At 41.8% G+C, this 14292-nt stretch overlaps 1 protein-coding gene across 8 annotated transcripts in view; it reads left to right on the top strand.

The window, feature by feature from the left end:
* adgrl3.1 (adhesion G protein-coupled receptor L3.1) overlaps positions 1-14292 on the top strand; it is a 134133-nt gene that overhangs the window by 45917 nt on the left and 73924 nt on the right. For all 8 annotated transcript variants that reach the window (XM_044345555.1, XM_044345550.1, XM_044345553.1 and 5 more), the window contains exon 5: positions 12241-12350. In XM_044345555.1, the coding sequence (XP_044201490.1) occupies positions 12241-12350 (110 nt within the window). The remainder of the gene's footprint in view (positions 1-12240; positions 12351-14292) is intronic.

Below are 14292 nucleotides of genomic sequence, written 5' to 3'. Positions count from 1 at the left end.
TTCACAATGCACTACTTGTCCCTTACTGATACTTGAGTGCTTCATGGAGCGAGCACCTTTCAGCACTCTCTCTCTCTCTCTCTCTCTCAATCTCACACACATGCATTCAGGCACTTGAGGCAGCGAGTGTGGACACTCTGAAGAATGTGTAGACAGCACGCACAAGCACACAAGCACACAAGCACACAAGCTCTGTTTTGCTGCCTCTGCCACAGCTACCATGTTGGAAAATGACTTGTGGACTTCAAACAGACTTTCTCCCGACACCTCTACACCTCCTCTCCCACCTTGTCACCTTGTTCGCCCTTCTCTCTTTCTTTCCCTCTCTTCTGCTTTTCCATTTCCTCTTCCTTCTCATCTTGAAAAAGTCCCTCAACACAGAAGGAAACCACTTTGACAAGAAAGACAAGGGTAGGGACTTGTTCCCCCTTCTCTCCCGCTCCCCTTCTTTTAAATAACAACATGCTTCATTTATTATTCTCCTATCTGTCACTCTCTTGATATCTCTGTTTTTGTCACTCCATTTCCAGTTTTTCCTCTCTCTTCCCACCCTGTACCTCTCTAACCTGACGTGCCAGATGGTTTGTTACACAGAACCATCTGAGAAGTCGTCCTTGGAAACTGTTTGGAAAAGGGCAGGCGCTTTCAAAAAATACTTGGCAGGTGATTGGATGAACCATCTGTCTACTGCCGTCTATCACCGTCTTACCTTGTGAAGCAGCTGGATTCACCAAATTACCAGATCACAAGATCACACGAGAATCCTCACAGGACGCTAATTGGTCCGAAGCGCCGGCGGTTCGGACACAGGTGAATAACACACTGGTGAATAACACACTGGTGAATAACACACTGGTGAATAACACACTGGTGAATAACACACTGGTGAATAACTTGAAGCCTGACGAGATGGATTCTTGTGTTATCTGGTGATGTCGTGATCTGGTGAATCCAGCTGTAAGTACTTCTCACCCTCGCTGTCACTTTACCTTTTTCTCCTTCACCATCTGTTTTAGTTTAGTTTTCCTTTCCTGTTTTTAGGAGGGGGGGGGGGGGGGGGGCTCATGCTGTGCAGCATGTCGTCTGTATTTTCGTTTGACCGAATGTGCCAGTGTTGAAGGCGAGAGAGAGATACGCCTGGTCTCTGGACTAAACCCCAAATTGAAGTGGCCCCAGGGAACCTAGGTGCACTATCTTTGTAAACACACAAAGTGCACCAGCCCTGTGTGCACACACACCAGTGAATACATATGCATGAACATGCTTGCTTGCTCATGCATTGCATGCCCACACACTCTCTCACTCACACACACAAGCGCACACTCAGAGGGAAATATCGAGAGTTGCTCATCAGTTCTCCTGCTTGGTCAACTTCTTCTGGCAGCCTGTCTCTTCAGAACTGAGGCGAAGCCTTCAAAGCACCCGGCTAGTGTGCTAGTGTGTGAACGCCTTTGTGTGTGTATGCCTGTGTGTGCACACGTGTCTGAATGCCTACATCTATAGTTCTATGCTTTTGTGTGTACGTGTGTGTGTGTGTGTGTGTGTGTGTGTACGTGTGTGTGTGTGTGTGTGTGTGTGTGTGTGTGTGTGTGTGTGTGTGTGTGTGTGAGAGAGTTAGCAAGTGTGCACCCGCATGTTTGAACCATTCACGCGGGAGACTGCAAAGAAACCTCTGAAGTTCTTTTCCTTTGACTCGCTGAATTATAGAAAACCACTTGAATCATAGACTGCAATCTAGTGTGAACCATGTGCTGCAGTCCAGCTCTGTGTAACCAGTCAACTATGTCCTACAGTCTGCCACTTTTTTTTTTATAGGCATACCTGCACTTCATCTGTCTTCTCCACTTGAGTCTAATCCATTCCTGTAAACACAGAAGGAGAAGAAGAAGAGAGGCAGGACAGATAAATAAATGCTCTAAACCTTACATAGATCTGACATTCTTCATCATCATTCCAGTCCAATGACTCTAAGCATAAAAACAATATTATCTAGTAAATTGAAGTCTTGCTCTGAGGCAACTCAGACTGTGACTACTGTGTGTTTTGTGTGTGTGTGATGTCTTGCAGAGGTGGAAGGATATTAACAGTTATATCTTGTTATTATATCTATCCCTGACTCTTCTTCTCTCCTCCCTACATTAACTATCCTGCTTCCCACTGAATGAGGTCATATCTGGAAATGTCCTACTTAATGTGTGTGTTTGTGTGTGTATGTGCTGCCACCCTCATACGGTTACAGGAGATGCCCCGCGGCACCCTGGGGGCCCAACTGTCACCCTTGCTCAGTGCGGTAATTAGGGCCCACACACATACATAAGTACACACGTGCACACAGAGAGATGCAGTCGATGCATATAGTATATACAGTCATATACACATGAAACATATACAGAAACTTCATATATGTGACAGCAATTAACACAAATGTTCCTTTGTGATATCATCATCACATAATATTACTGTCCCCTACACATAGCCACGTCCTCACAACTGTGCATGCACATATATACATTATATACGTTCACTCTGACTGACAGTTGTACTGTTCTCCCAGAACCTCTGTATTTCCACATGTCGAAGTCTCCACTGTCTGACCCTTTCCTCCTGTCGCCACGGCTCTGCTAACCTTAGTTATCATGCTTCACCAAGCACCTAAGCTACATGGCTGCTGGAGAATGGTTTGAGAACGGTCTAGACACCACACTCTCTCTCTCTCTCTCTCCTTCACATACACACACAGTGTGACACATCCAGAGTGAGTCAGTGCCTCAGACACGCTGGCATGTATACACTGACTGACTTTCTGACTGACTTGATACTTTGACATTGACATGTAAGTGCAAAACCAGACCAGGGCACAAGGAACAACCCTACTTCTCCCTGCAAATGCACATACATGCATACACACAAAATGCATTTCTGTTGCACCAGGTTGAATAAATCCTACGTGACATTTTCTTGGTGTGGCGTCGTCGATGCCGACGTCTTGACGGCATCGGTGTCTTACACGCTCCTCTGCTTTTCACCAATCTGGAGAGACAGCTCAGCTGTCTGAAACACTACTGGTCTTTTAGCTTTTAGGAGGATTTGGAGTTTGTGCGAGCAGGTGGTCTCGGATTAAACTGTGGAGAAAGAGGTGTCGTATATTGAAAGCACACACATATGTAAGGCTGAGAGAAACACAGGGATGTCAGCAGAGGAATGTTGCTAGGTGGAATGAGGAGGAAGACTCCCTGAGTGTGTCCTGGAATCGGACGACGTGGAAGTTGCCATGGTTACCAGTGAAAGAGGAGAGAGGAGGAGAGATGGCGGAGCTCAAAAACTGTACTTGGCCGTCAGCCTACTTAGCGAGATAGAGGTCATTATGTGTTTGTGAATAGACATATGATATTATTAATCATTTTTGTTACAATAGTTAATTATCCCAAAAGGTTATTTTCTGCAAATGAAAATGAATGTGAGCTAGCTTTCACCAACAAAATAGGTTCCTTTTAAAGGCTGAATTAACGTGAACCACATATCCCGTCAGGATTGATCCTTTATTTTCATCTCCAGTAGTCGTACTGAAATCAGATTACTCTTCCCTGACTACTTTCCCTACAACATTGTTTCATATCATTTGTTGTCGTGAGCATTATGCAGGCTGCAGAAATGTAGCTTACAACTGCATGGTTTAAAACATATCTTTATCTGTTGTTGTCAATGCAAGCAGCTGCTTTCACTGACTTGCCTGCAGTTTGTTGGATTGGAGTTAGAATCAAAACACTCTTGACTTGAGAGGTTTTGGATCATCTTTCATTTTCTGTCACTGACATCTTTCAGGATATAATTCATATGTCCAAAGAGCACGAGGATACACAGGGAGGTACAGTCTGTTGACATGCTACATACTGGGCATACAACATATAAAGTATTCATGGTATACACAGTATATATTACATGTTATATGTCAAAAATGACATTTGACATACTCAGAAAGAATGGGTGAAAAATGGGAGAGAGTGACATCCTCCAGCCAAATATTAATAATGTAACACATTTCAAAGCTTTTTCCCAGCAGAGAAAACAACATTATTGTACCTGCAGCTCGTCTGACAGGCTGCTGCAAAGCTGACAGAAATACACTGAAGGACCATTCAATGTATGTATGTGTGTGTGTGTGTGTGTGTGTGTGTGTGTGTGTGTGTGTGTGTGTGTGTGTGTGTGTGTGTGTGTGTGTGTGTGTGTGTGTGTGTGTGTGTGTGGGAGAAAGAAAAAGATCTGTCATTTCTTTAGTATGGTGAGGTTGGTGTCGGCGTCTGCTTCACTATACCTGATGGTAGACACACACACACACACACACACAAACACACACCTGTCTCTCTCTTCTCTCTGTCAATCACCAAACCCGTCTCACTGTTCAATTACTTACAACATGCCAGTTCCTCTGCATCAATCTACTGTTTTAGTTCAACATCCACTCTCATCACTGCGTTTGTCCGTCTCTAAGCAGCATCACTGCTGTATATGTGTGTATAAACACATCAGGGAGCTAATAAAGCAGAAATGAGGCCAGCAGCAGTGGAAGCTCATATGTGGTGTTCATGTATGAGAGATGGAGGGAGAGACAGTGTATGGTTGGCCTACAGTAACTATCCTCCGTCTGCTGTCAAATGGGTTTCCTGAACCCCCCCAGGACCCATAGAGCCCCCCCCCCCCCCCCCCCCCCCCGCTTCCTTTTGTTATTTTCACAAACTATCTTTTATTTTATGTTTTTTCCAGTTGCTTTATTCTCTCTGCTCAATATTTCCCATTTCTTCAGAATGTGTTACAATCTCTCATTTTTACTTCTGGAAATGATTTTAAGCTTCACAAAAGAAACATTTTTCAAAACGTTGTTCATTATATTTTTATGGATAATTTAGACTACTGATACAGTATAGTGCACCTTGTAATGTTATTATCTTGTCAGGTTGTTTGTGGAACCAAATCCTGGTTCAAAGTATTTCCTGTTGAACTGCAGTGGAGGAAACATAAAGGATGGAGTTGATTTAATGTCTAATGGTCACTACATTCAGACAGAATGAACAACATATATTGTTGATGAAAGAAAAGGCAAAGCTGGTTAGAAGCTAAACACATTTATATGATACATACCTGAATATCATCAACTCCTTTAACTTTCCCTCCTTTGTTCCAAACATCACCTCCATATTCTGCTTTATTCTGCCTTTATGAATGAGTCCAACTGTCAAAAGCAGAAAATGTTTTTCTCGTCTGTTTCTCTGCAAGTTACCTCACAGTGAGGGTGAACAAGCCCAGAAAAATAAGATAGTGACATTATGCGCACCATCAGTCCATACTGCATGTTCTGACCATTGCACAACTCCCTGAGGGAGCTCTAGCAAGAGATTTCAGAAATATTCTGAAGCATCAATGTTCCCTCTGCTGTGAAAAGAGAAGCCAAACGGTGCTCAGTAATACACTTATAAAACATCTTCAAAGGCAGTTCAGGACTGGAAAATGTTCTTCAATAAAATACATTCTGAAAAAGATAAAAGAAAAAAACTTTTGGTATGTTCATGAATAAATGTGTAATAGGAATTTCACTAGAATCTTGTTCTTTTATGTGTATTTTTACAGTATTTAGAAATGATAATAACATATTATTATAGTTCATTTCTAGAATGTTCTCACAGTCCTCCTCAATGTTTACACACGACTCAAATACTCAACATTTTTCTGCACCAAATACAATATTATTGTATTTTATTACTAGATTTAGTCTCTCAGAGTATTTATTTGACTGCAAAATGTTTGAACCCTCCTGGATCTGCATCAGGCAACATGACAAAGAGAAAGATACCAAACTAGTTCCATCATGTTGACGTCATTATATGTTTAATTCACAGTGACACTCGAGACCAAATACACAAATACACAAATACACAAATACACAAATACACAAATACACAAATACACAAATACATCATCAGTGTCTGAAGAAACAGTCACCACTCCCATAAAATACTGTATATCCAAAAAAATATGTTATAAAATGTATAAATGTTATGTATAAAGTTATAAAATGTATATTATTGAGAGAAAAAAGAGTTATATCATAACAAGGCAAAGACCAAACAGTATTTACAGTAAGAGAGCAGATAGACACACTTCCTGATAGACACACTTTAAATAAAATGTGATTCTAAGTCTGAGTCAGTTAAATTCCTTATAGTGTGAATCTGTTGTCCTGCAGCTGATTGGACAGTAGGATGTGTGTTTACTGTTCAATATAATGATCAATATGTTTACATGTTGAAGTGTCTTTGAGGAAGATGATGATGATGATGTGATACAAAAAAAAAAAACATCCTTTGGACAAAAGTGTTTTCAGAATGTAAAGTCATCATGATAGCAGTTTGATAACAGGCAGTGATAATAACAGTGTTCTGGAACATTCCTGCAGAATATATGTTAATATATATTATTCATATTTCATTATTCATTATTCACTACTTGTCATCCACTACAGCCGTTACTATAAGAAACTGAAACCTTTGTGATTTTTAACAATGTAAAACAATGATGAACAAGAAAAGCCTTCTAGCAACAACAGCAGCAACAACAGCAGCAACAACAGCAGCAACAACAGCAGCAACAACAGCAGCAACAACAGCAGCAACAACAGCAGCAACATGGTTATCTGCATCATAACTTAGTTTTTGTCCATATTCATTCAACTCTTTCCTCTAAAATAGTTCCTATAGCTGTCTAACTAGCTGTGACCCTTTGACTAACTTCTTATGTCAAGCCATGAATTTTCATCCATGAACAGCAAGGGATTATGGGAAATTGTGTTTGTTAAAGACCAATATTAGATCATTACTTTAAAAACTACCATCCTTATCTAAACATATGAAGCGAGTCACATGACGTACTGTTCAGAAAAACTTCTCACAGTTACAAACGTCAACAGGGTTTTAACGAGGTTTTCTTACTTCTGGAACAGAAGCTGAAAGTTCCAGTTTGACTTTCTGTAAACATAGTTTATATGATGTTTGTCACATACTGTAGAGTGTTTGTGTTAGTATGCATTGCTGGTACAGTGTGTGTATACTGTAGAGTGTTGTGTGTATACTGTAGAGTGTTTGTGTTAGTATGCATTGCTACAGTATAGCGTGTGTGTATACTGTAGAGTGTTGTGTGTTAGTATGCATTACTGGTACAGTGTGTGTATACTGTAGAGTGTTGTGTGTATACTGCTCCAGTGTTGTTCAAAGTGCACTTTATTTATTTGCTGCGTTTCATTTGAGTGTCCAGAGTCTGAGTGTGAAATTTATATGCACTATATATTTGATCATATTTGTGAGTCCATTTAAGCGGGACCATACAGATAAACATTGTTCTATGAAGGAAAGCAGAGCAACAGATGTGATGTTTACAGGCACATCTAGCTGAAGCTCATTTGTTCCTATTTAGGCTTTTAAATTCAGGTTAAAACAGCAAAAACATCAAACAGAATCAGGATCAAAAACAGGATAGAAGTGCCTCAATAATTCTGACAAAGGAAGGAAAAAAGTCATGTGTGTGGAATGTTCACTACTTTCTCTCTATGACCTCACAATGCAGCGCGTCACATGCAGAACAACACAATTACCTCACACTATTTAGTGTCTATTACTCAAGAAGTGAATAAGGGAGTGAATGTGTGTGTGTGTTTACGATATTCACACACCGTTCCAGAAAGTTTGAGTGTGTTCAGCATGTTCACACGGTGTGGTAGATCACTCACAGAGTGTTGTGGGACGGTTCCACTATATATTCCAGTGTTGATTCCTGAGGACTGTGCTGAGGCTTTTGTGTGCGTCACTCACTCTCAGACACCTCTTTCAACTCATGAGGATTAGTTCCCAGCTCTCACTCGCTCTGTAATTATATAGTTCTTCAACACATCTGCACTCGAGCACATGCGGGCAGACACACACACACACACACACACACACACACACACACACACACTCACACACACACACACACTCACACACACACTCACACACACACACACACACACACACACACACACACACTCACACTCACACTCACACACACACTCACACACACACACACACACACACACTCACACACACACACACACTCACACACACACTCACACACACACACACACACACACACACACACACACACTCACACTCACACTCACACACACACTCACACACACACACACACACACACACTCACACACACACACACACTCACACTCACACTCACACACACACTCACACACACACACACACACACACTCACACACACACACACACACACACACACACTCACACACACACACACACACACACACACACACACACACACACTCACACTCACACTCACACACACACTCACACACACACACACACACACACACTCACACACACACACACACACACACACACACACACACACACACACACTCACACACACACACACACACACACACACACACACACACACACACACTCACACTCACACACACACACACACACACACACACACACACACACACTCACACACACACACACACACACACACACACACACACACACACACACTCACACACACACACACACACACACACACACACACACACACACACACTCACACACACACACACACACACTCACACACACACACACACACACACACACACACACACACACAAATATTTATTCCGTTCTACATCTGCTCACAGACACACGCATGTGCTCACACATATGTGTACACATCACACACATGCTCTGTCATCTACCCAGCGTCAGTCTCATCAAATCATCAGTCAGTCAGTCAGTCAGTGATGTTTATATGAGGAACGGAGAGACGGCGTCGGAGTGAAGGGAGGTCTGCCAAACAAAGTGAAAAACATCAGAGACAATAACAACAGCAGCAGCCACTGCAGCATCGCAGCTTTCTCTTTCCCTGCCTGCCACAGCTCGGCTTTGTTACTGAATAGTTTGTTTGTGTGTGTGTGTGTGTGTGTGTGTGTGTGTGTGTGTTACACGTTGCAGGGAAGAAAGCCAGCAGGCAAGGCGGTATCCAGGCCACTGCCTTGTTTTGATGTGGTCATGCTAATTAAAAAAGGAGCTTTTCTGCCAACACCAAGGAAAACACACAGGATAGAAGCATTTCATGAAGGCAGCAGTAGGTTGCAGAGCTGCGTTTGTGGGGGGGATGAGCATGTTTCTGCATCTACATTCATGGTGGGGCAGAAAGCAGAGAGAGAAGGTGAATTGTGAATTTTTGCTGATGTTTTTATGTTGTGTGAGGCTGCTGGATAAACACACTGGCAGACTGAGAGCGAGTGAGGCGATGAGGTGCCGGGGACATAAGGGAGTCTTTTTTGGATCTGACTCAGACTACTGGCTCAGACTGAATGGTGACGTCAGCACAGGCTTTACTAAGGATGGAGGGATCGAGGGAAAAACAGAGGGAGGCTGGAGATGACGCCCTGAGGGAGGTATAGGGATGAGAAAGATATTAAGGAGGGAGGGAGAGAGGATAGAGAGAGAGAGAGAGCAATAAGAGGCCTACCACATATATCTGGGTGTGACTTCGGAAACTGCAGCTAAGTGGGTTTAAGACAGATAAACAGACAGTCAGAATGAGAGACAAAGAAGAAGGAACGGAAGAGAATAATTCCTCGGCGCAAAGGAGGAAGACAAAAGCTGAGAAAGAAATTGGTTTATTATCTTGGCTTAGAGAGAGAGAGAGAGAGAGAGAGAGAGAGAGAGAGAGAGAGAGAGAGAGAGGAGAAGAAGAAGAAAAGGTAGTGAAGGCAAAAATAGACGGAGAGAAGGAGTGATGGCAGAGAGATAGAGCGAGCGAGAGAGAGAGAGATTATGTCAAATCTTTGCTCTATAGCCTCTATTTTAAATACTCGTCAATAACCTCCAGAGCTTTATGAGTCAGTCGTGAACGAAGCTTCATCATGAAGTAGAAACAAATGCACACGTACTCACACCTGGTAACAAACATCATCATTTACATCTTCTCTTTCTGTTGTTCTCAGCGTCGGTGTCGGGTTTTATTTTTGTTTTTTTTAATATTGTATTTCAGTTATTTATGCTTTCTGTTGACTTTGTACAATTACTTTTTAGCTTCATGTGGTTTCACTGCCGGTTCACCAGCATCTCTTTCTGTCACTTTGATTCTTTTTTTTTCTTCTTTATGGATGAGACATTTTTATAAATCCCAGAGTTTCCTGGTGTTACCGACGTTCAGTGTGTGTGTGTGTGTGTGTGTGTGTGTGTGTGTGTGTGTGTGTGTGTGTGTGTGTATGTGTGTGTCTGTGTGTGTGTGTGTGTGTGTGTGTGTGTGTGTGTATGTGTGTGTCTGTGTGTGTGTGTGTGTGTGTGTGTGTGTGTGTGTGTGTGTGTGTGTGTGTGTGTGTCTGTGTGTGTGTGTGTGTCTGTGTGTGTGTGTGTGTGTGTGTGTGTGTCTGTGTGTGTGTATGTAAATAATTAATCCTCTTTTTTTTAGACTTGTGAGTGAAACAGGTAGCTGCTGTAATCTCGTGTCCTCATCTCTTGTCGTGATGACATCAGAGCTATCGGACCGTTCTTTAAGCCAGTAAATTGGTGATGTCATGAGACGTGGCCGTGCGCTCTGATTTACCACGGCGAGCCGACCGGTCGTCTCCATCACTGGCTGCTCTGAGCAAAGTTGTGGTGGCGTGTCAGTTTGTGTCCCCCCAGTCCACAATTTGCACTGATGACAGGTGACCGATGATGAAGGCACCGGGGCAAGAAATTAAAAAGCACAGAGGCGAGAAAAGAAGGAGGGATTGTAGAGAGAGAGAGAGAGAGAGAGAGAGAGAGAGAGAGAGAGAGAGAGAGAGAGAGAGAGAGAGAGAGAGAGAGAGAGGAGAAGACTGGTGGGTATTGTTATTAGAATATGACAGACATCCTAACACACACAGTTTTAAACCTTTTAAACTCCAATAACTTTTCACTTGACCACAGACGTACCGATGGGCAACAGACACCAGTACAGACGTACCGGTCGGCAACAGACACCAGTACGTCTGTACTGGTTTACATTAGTTTGTGTGTGTTATATGTGAATATTGAACAAAAAATGAAATTAGCTCTCATGCATATTTCATTATGCAGATTGTAGAATGATAGTGTAAGAAAAGTGACTTGAGGGGTTCGGCATGCTCATTAAAAATATCTCAATGGGAGAATGTGAATGTTTGAATGTAAATGTGTGTGTTTGACAGGTGTGCAGAGAGGAGAAGACGGAGACACAGAACACTTGTACTAATTGAAAGAAAATATTCAGATGAGAGGAGAAGTGGCTCATCAGCCTTCTTAAAATAGACATTTTCTCCTCATGTGTCCTTTGTCCCTATTCTTGCACATAATATATTCTTCATTCACGTTATTTTAATACTTTATTTAAACCAGGAAGTGCCATTGAGATAAAGTGGCACTTCACTGTGGGCTAGCATTTTACCTTATTGCATGTTTCTATCATGATAATAATATATGGACTCTAACTGTCCCCTACAAATCATCTGTTGTTGCAGGGACCGGCCTTAATTACAAACACTTACACATAAATGTCATGCGTGCATTTTTATAGCCACACCCGTACACGCATGCAAACACAAACCCTCGCAGGCGTAGAGGGAATATATGTAAAGTGCGCTGCCTCACATAACCTGCGTTAATAAGAGTGAGAAATACTTACTTTCTGTGTGTCAGAGGAGAGAGCCCCCCTGGTAATTACAATTAATTATCTGGAGTCTGGGGCAAAATACTCTTAAAGCCATAGGTTATGGTTCTTGCTCTCGCACGCACACACACACACACACACACACACACACACACACACACACACACACACACACACACACACACACACACACACACGTCAGAAGTGTCCTTGTGCAGCGGCTCTTCAGCAGCCATTAGTGTAACAGGTGTGCCAGTGAGGACATATTGTCGGCTCTCTTGTCAATCTAAAGGCTCCGTAACGCAGATGACTCTTGAGTGTGTGTCAAGGTGAATGTCTCGTATTATTTGAGTGGTTATAATACATTTCATTGTATATGACATCACATGTGCTGTATGTCAGGGTCTGTGTGCTTCACACTAACAGAGACCTACATATTCTTTGTGTGTGTTTGATCACATGTATCTTTAATCATATCTTCCTCTTGTGCTGATCTTCTCTGTCCAGATGCAACAACCGGACCCAGTGTGCTGTGGTGGCCGGCCCTGACGTCTTCCCTGATCCTTGTCCTGGAACATATAAATACCTGGAGGTCCAGTATGAGTGTGTTCCTTACAGTAAGTTTGATCTGTTATTACTACCACACACAGGCACTTACACCAGCCATACATATATATATATATATATATATATATATATATATATATATATATATATATATATAATTATAAAGTATTAATCAACCTACTGTATTTTAAATGTCAGTGAAATTAAAATAACCTCATTTAATTATCTTGATACGTGTTTAAAATCAGACTGTAAAGTATTTCATACTGATTCATCAACAAACAAACATGCAGTTTCTAATGTGAGAGCCAGAGTGAGTTTATATGGTGAGTTGTGATGCACCAGTGCTCACTGGGGAAAGTCCAAGAGAGGAAGGAAGAGGAAGATGATGATGACAGATGGCTACGTGACCTTTGACCGTGTGATAACATTCTGGGAGGTCGTGTTCAGTGTAGTGAAACATTAAAGGGATGTGATGGGATGAAAATATGCAACTGGGAAACTTTTTTTTTTTTGCCAGCATAGTTTTCTCCAAAATCTGGTTTCCAGCTCACTGCACAATAAATGCATAAAGGTTCAGAGTGGAGATTAAAGACGTCTATATGTTCTTGATGTTTATTGCACATTATATTCTGACTTAAAGGCAAAGAAGCTAAAACACAACACCTGGAATCTCAACTGATTCCATCACTGCTGTTACGTTTCTAACACAAGAGGTGTAAAGATTTGCTTTGCTCACATGAGTGGAAAACCCGACCAGAGAACAGCGGAACAGGTGAAAACACACAAAAACATAATGTGTCAAAATTACAGCTCAAATTCAGTGAGAGAAGAGCAGATGTTAGTCAGTCAGAGTCAGAGACGGACGTCTGATTGAAGATATAACTGATTTCTTTCCAGTCCAGTTGTCGACCTGCTGCACAGACCTGAACTTTATTTTGTGTCTGATTCCAAACATAAAGAAAATAAACAATATTAATTTATAATGTAACAAATTAAACTTCTTAAATGTCTCTGTATGACATGCCTCAAACAGTTATTGTCACGGAAACGTAGATATAAATTATAAATAATGACTGTTGTGTCTTCTTTGCACACTTGCTGTATGTTTGATTGTTGACATGTTTTCTCTCTAACGGGATTTTAACATCTCATAAAAGATGTTGTTGAGATTCACTGAAAGTCCGTCTGGTCTCTAAATCTGACTTCTGCTGAATAAAGAGTTGATGAAGTCGATGGAGCTTCATTTGTTTTAACACATTTAGAATAAACCAACTAGTTTGTTTTTTAAAAACAAGCTAAAGAAGTTTTCTCTTTAAGCAAACTTATGAGTTTTTTATGAGTTTTGGGGAAATTCAACTTTTTTTGCAGTGTTTTGGCAGAAAGAAATGTTTGCATCAGATATGATCTATCTCAATAATCATTGATCGGAACAAGTATTTTGCTTTTGATTTTGTGTGTGTGTGTGTGTGTGTGTGTGTGTGTGTGTGTGTGTGTGTGTGTGTGTGTGTGTGTGTGTGTGTCCTAAAGTAGTGCACAACTCACAGACATTTATTTTGTGTGTTTTTGTGAGTGTGCAGCTTTGGCACCACGGTCCGTACAGACAGCCAAGGTGATCTCCCACACTGAAGCATTCAATTATGTCTGGATAAACGGCTCCTGCCCGGCGTCTAGAATGACCAGCAGATTAAATAATAGGACTATCAGAGTCCTCTCTGGAGCATATGGAAACACAACCTGATACCTGCTTAATGCCTCATGAAGCACGGCTGCACACTCACACACCGCATCAGTGTGTCAGTGTGTGTGTGTGTCAGTGTGTGTGTGTGTCAGTGTGTGTGTGTGTCGGTGTGTGTGTCCGTTCATTTGAAACTTGTCTGCATATATTTGTTATAAGTGCAGCCAGCTCCAACATACAGAACTGCTTATTTCACAGACACGTCTCCTGGTAGCTGAGGAACAGCTGAGTGTAAAGGAGGGAGATGAGTTGCG

Source organism: Thunnus albacares, chromosome 3, assembly GCF_914725855.1.
Source record: "Thunnus albacares chromosome 3, fThuAlb1.1, whole genome shotgun sequence".
In the NCBI taxonomy this organism is placed as follows: Eukaryota; Metazoa; Chordata; class Actinopteri; order Scombriformes; family Scombridae; genus Thunnus; species Thunnus albacares.
This window is presented reverse-complemented; position numbering and strand designations above follow the sequence as displayed.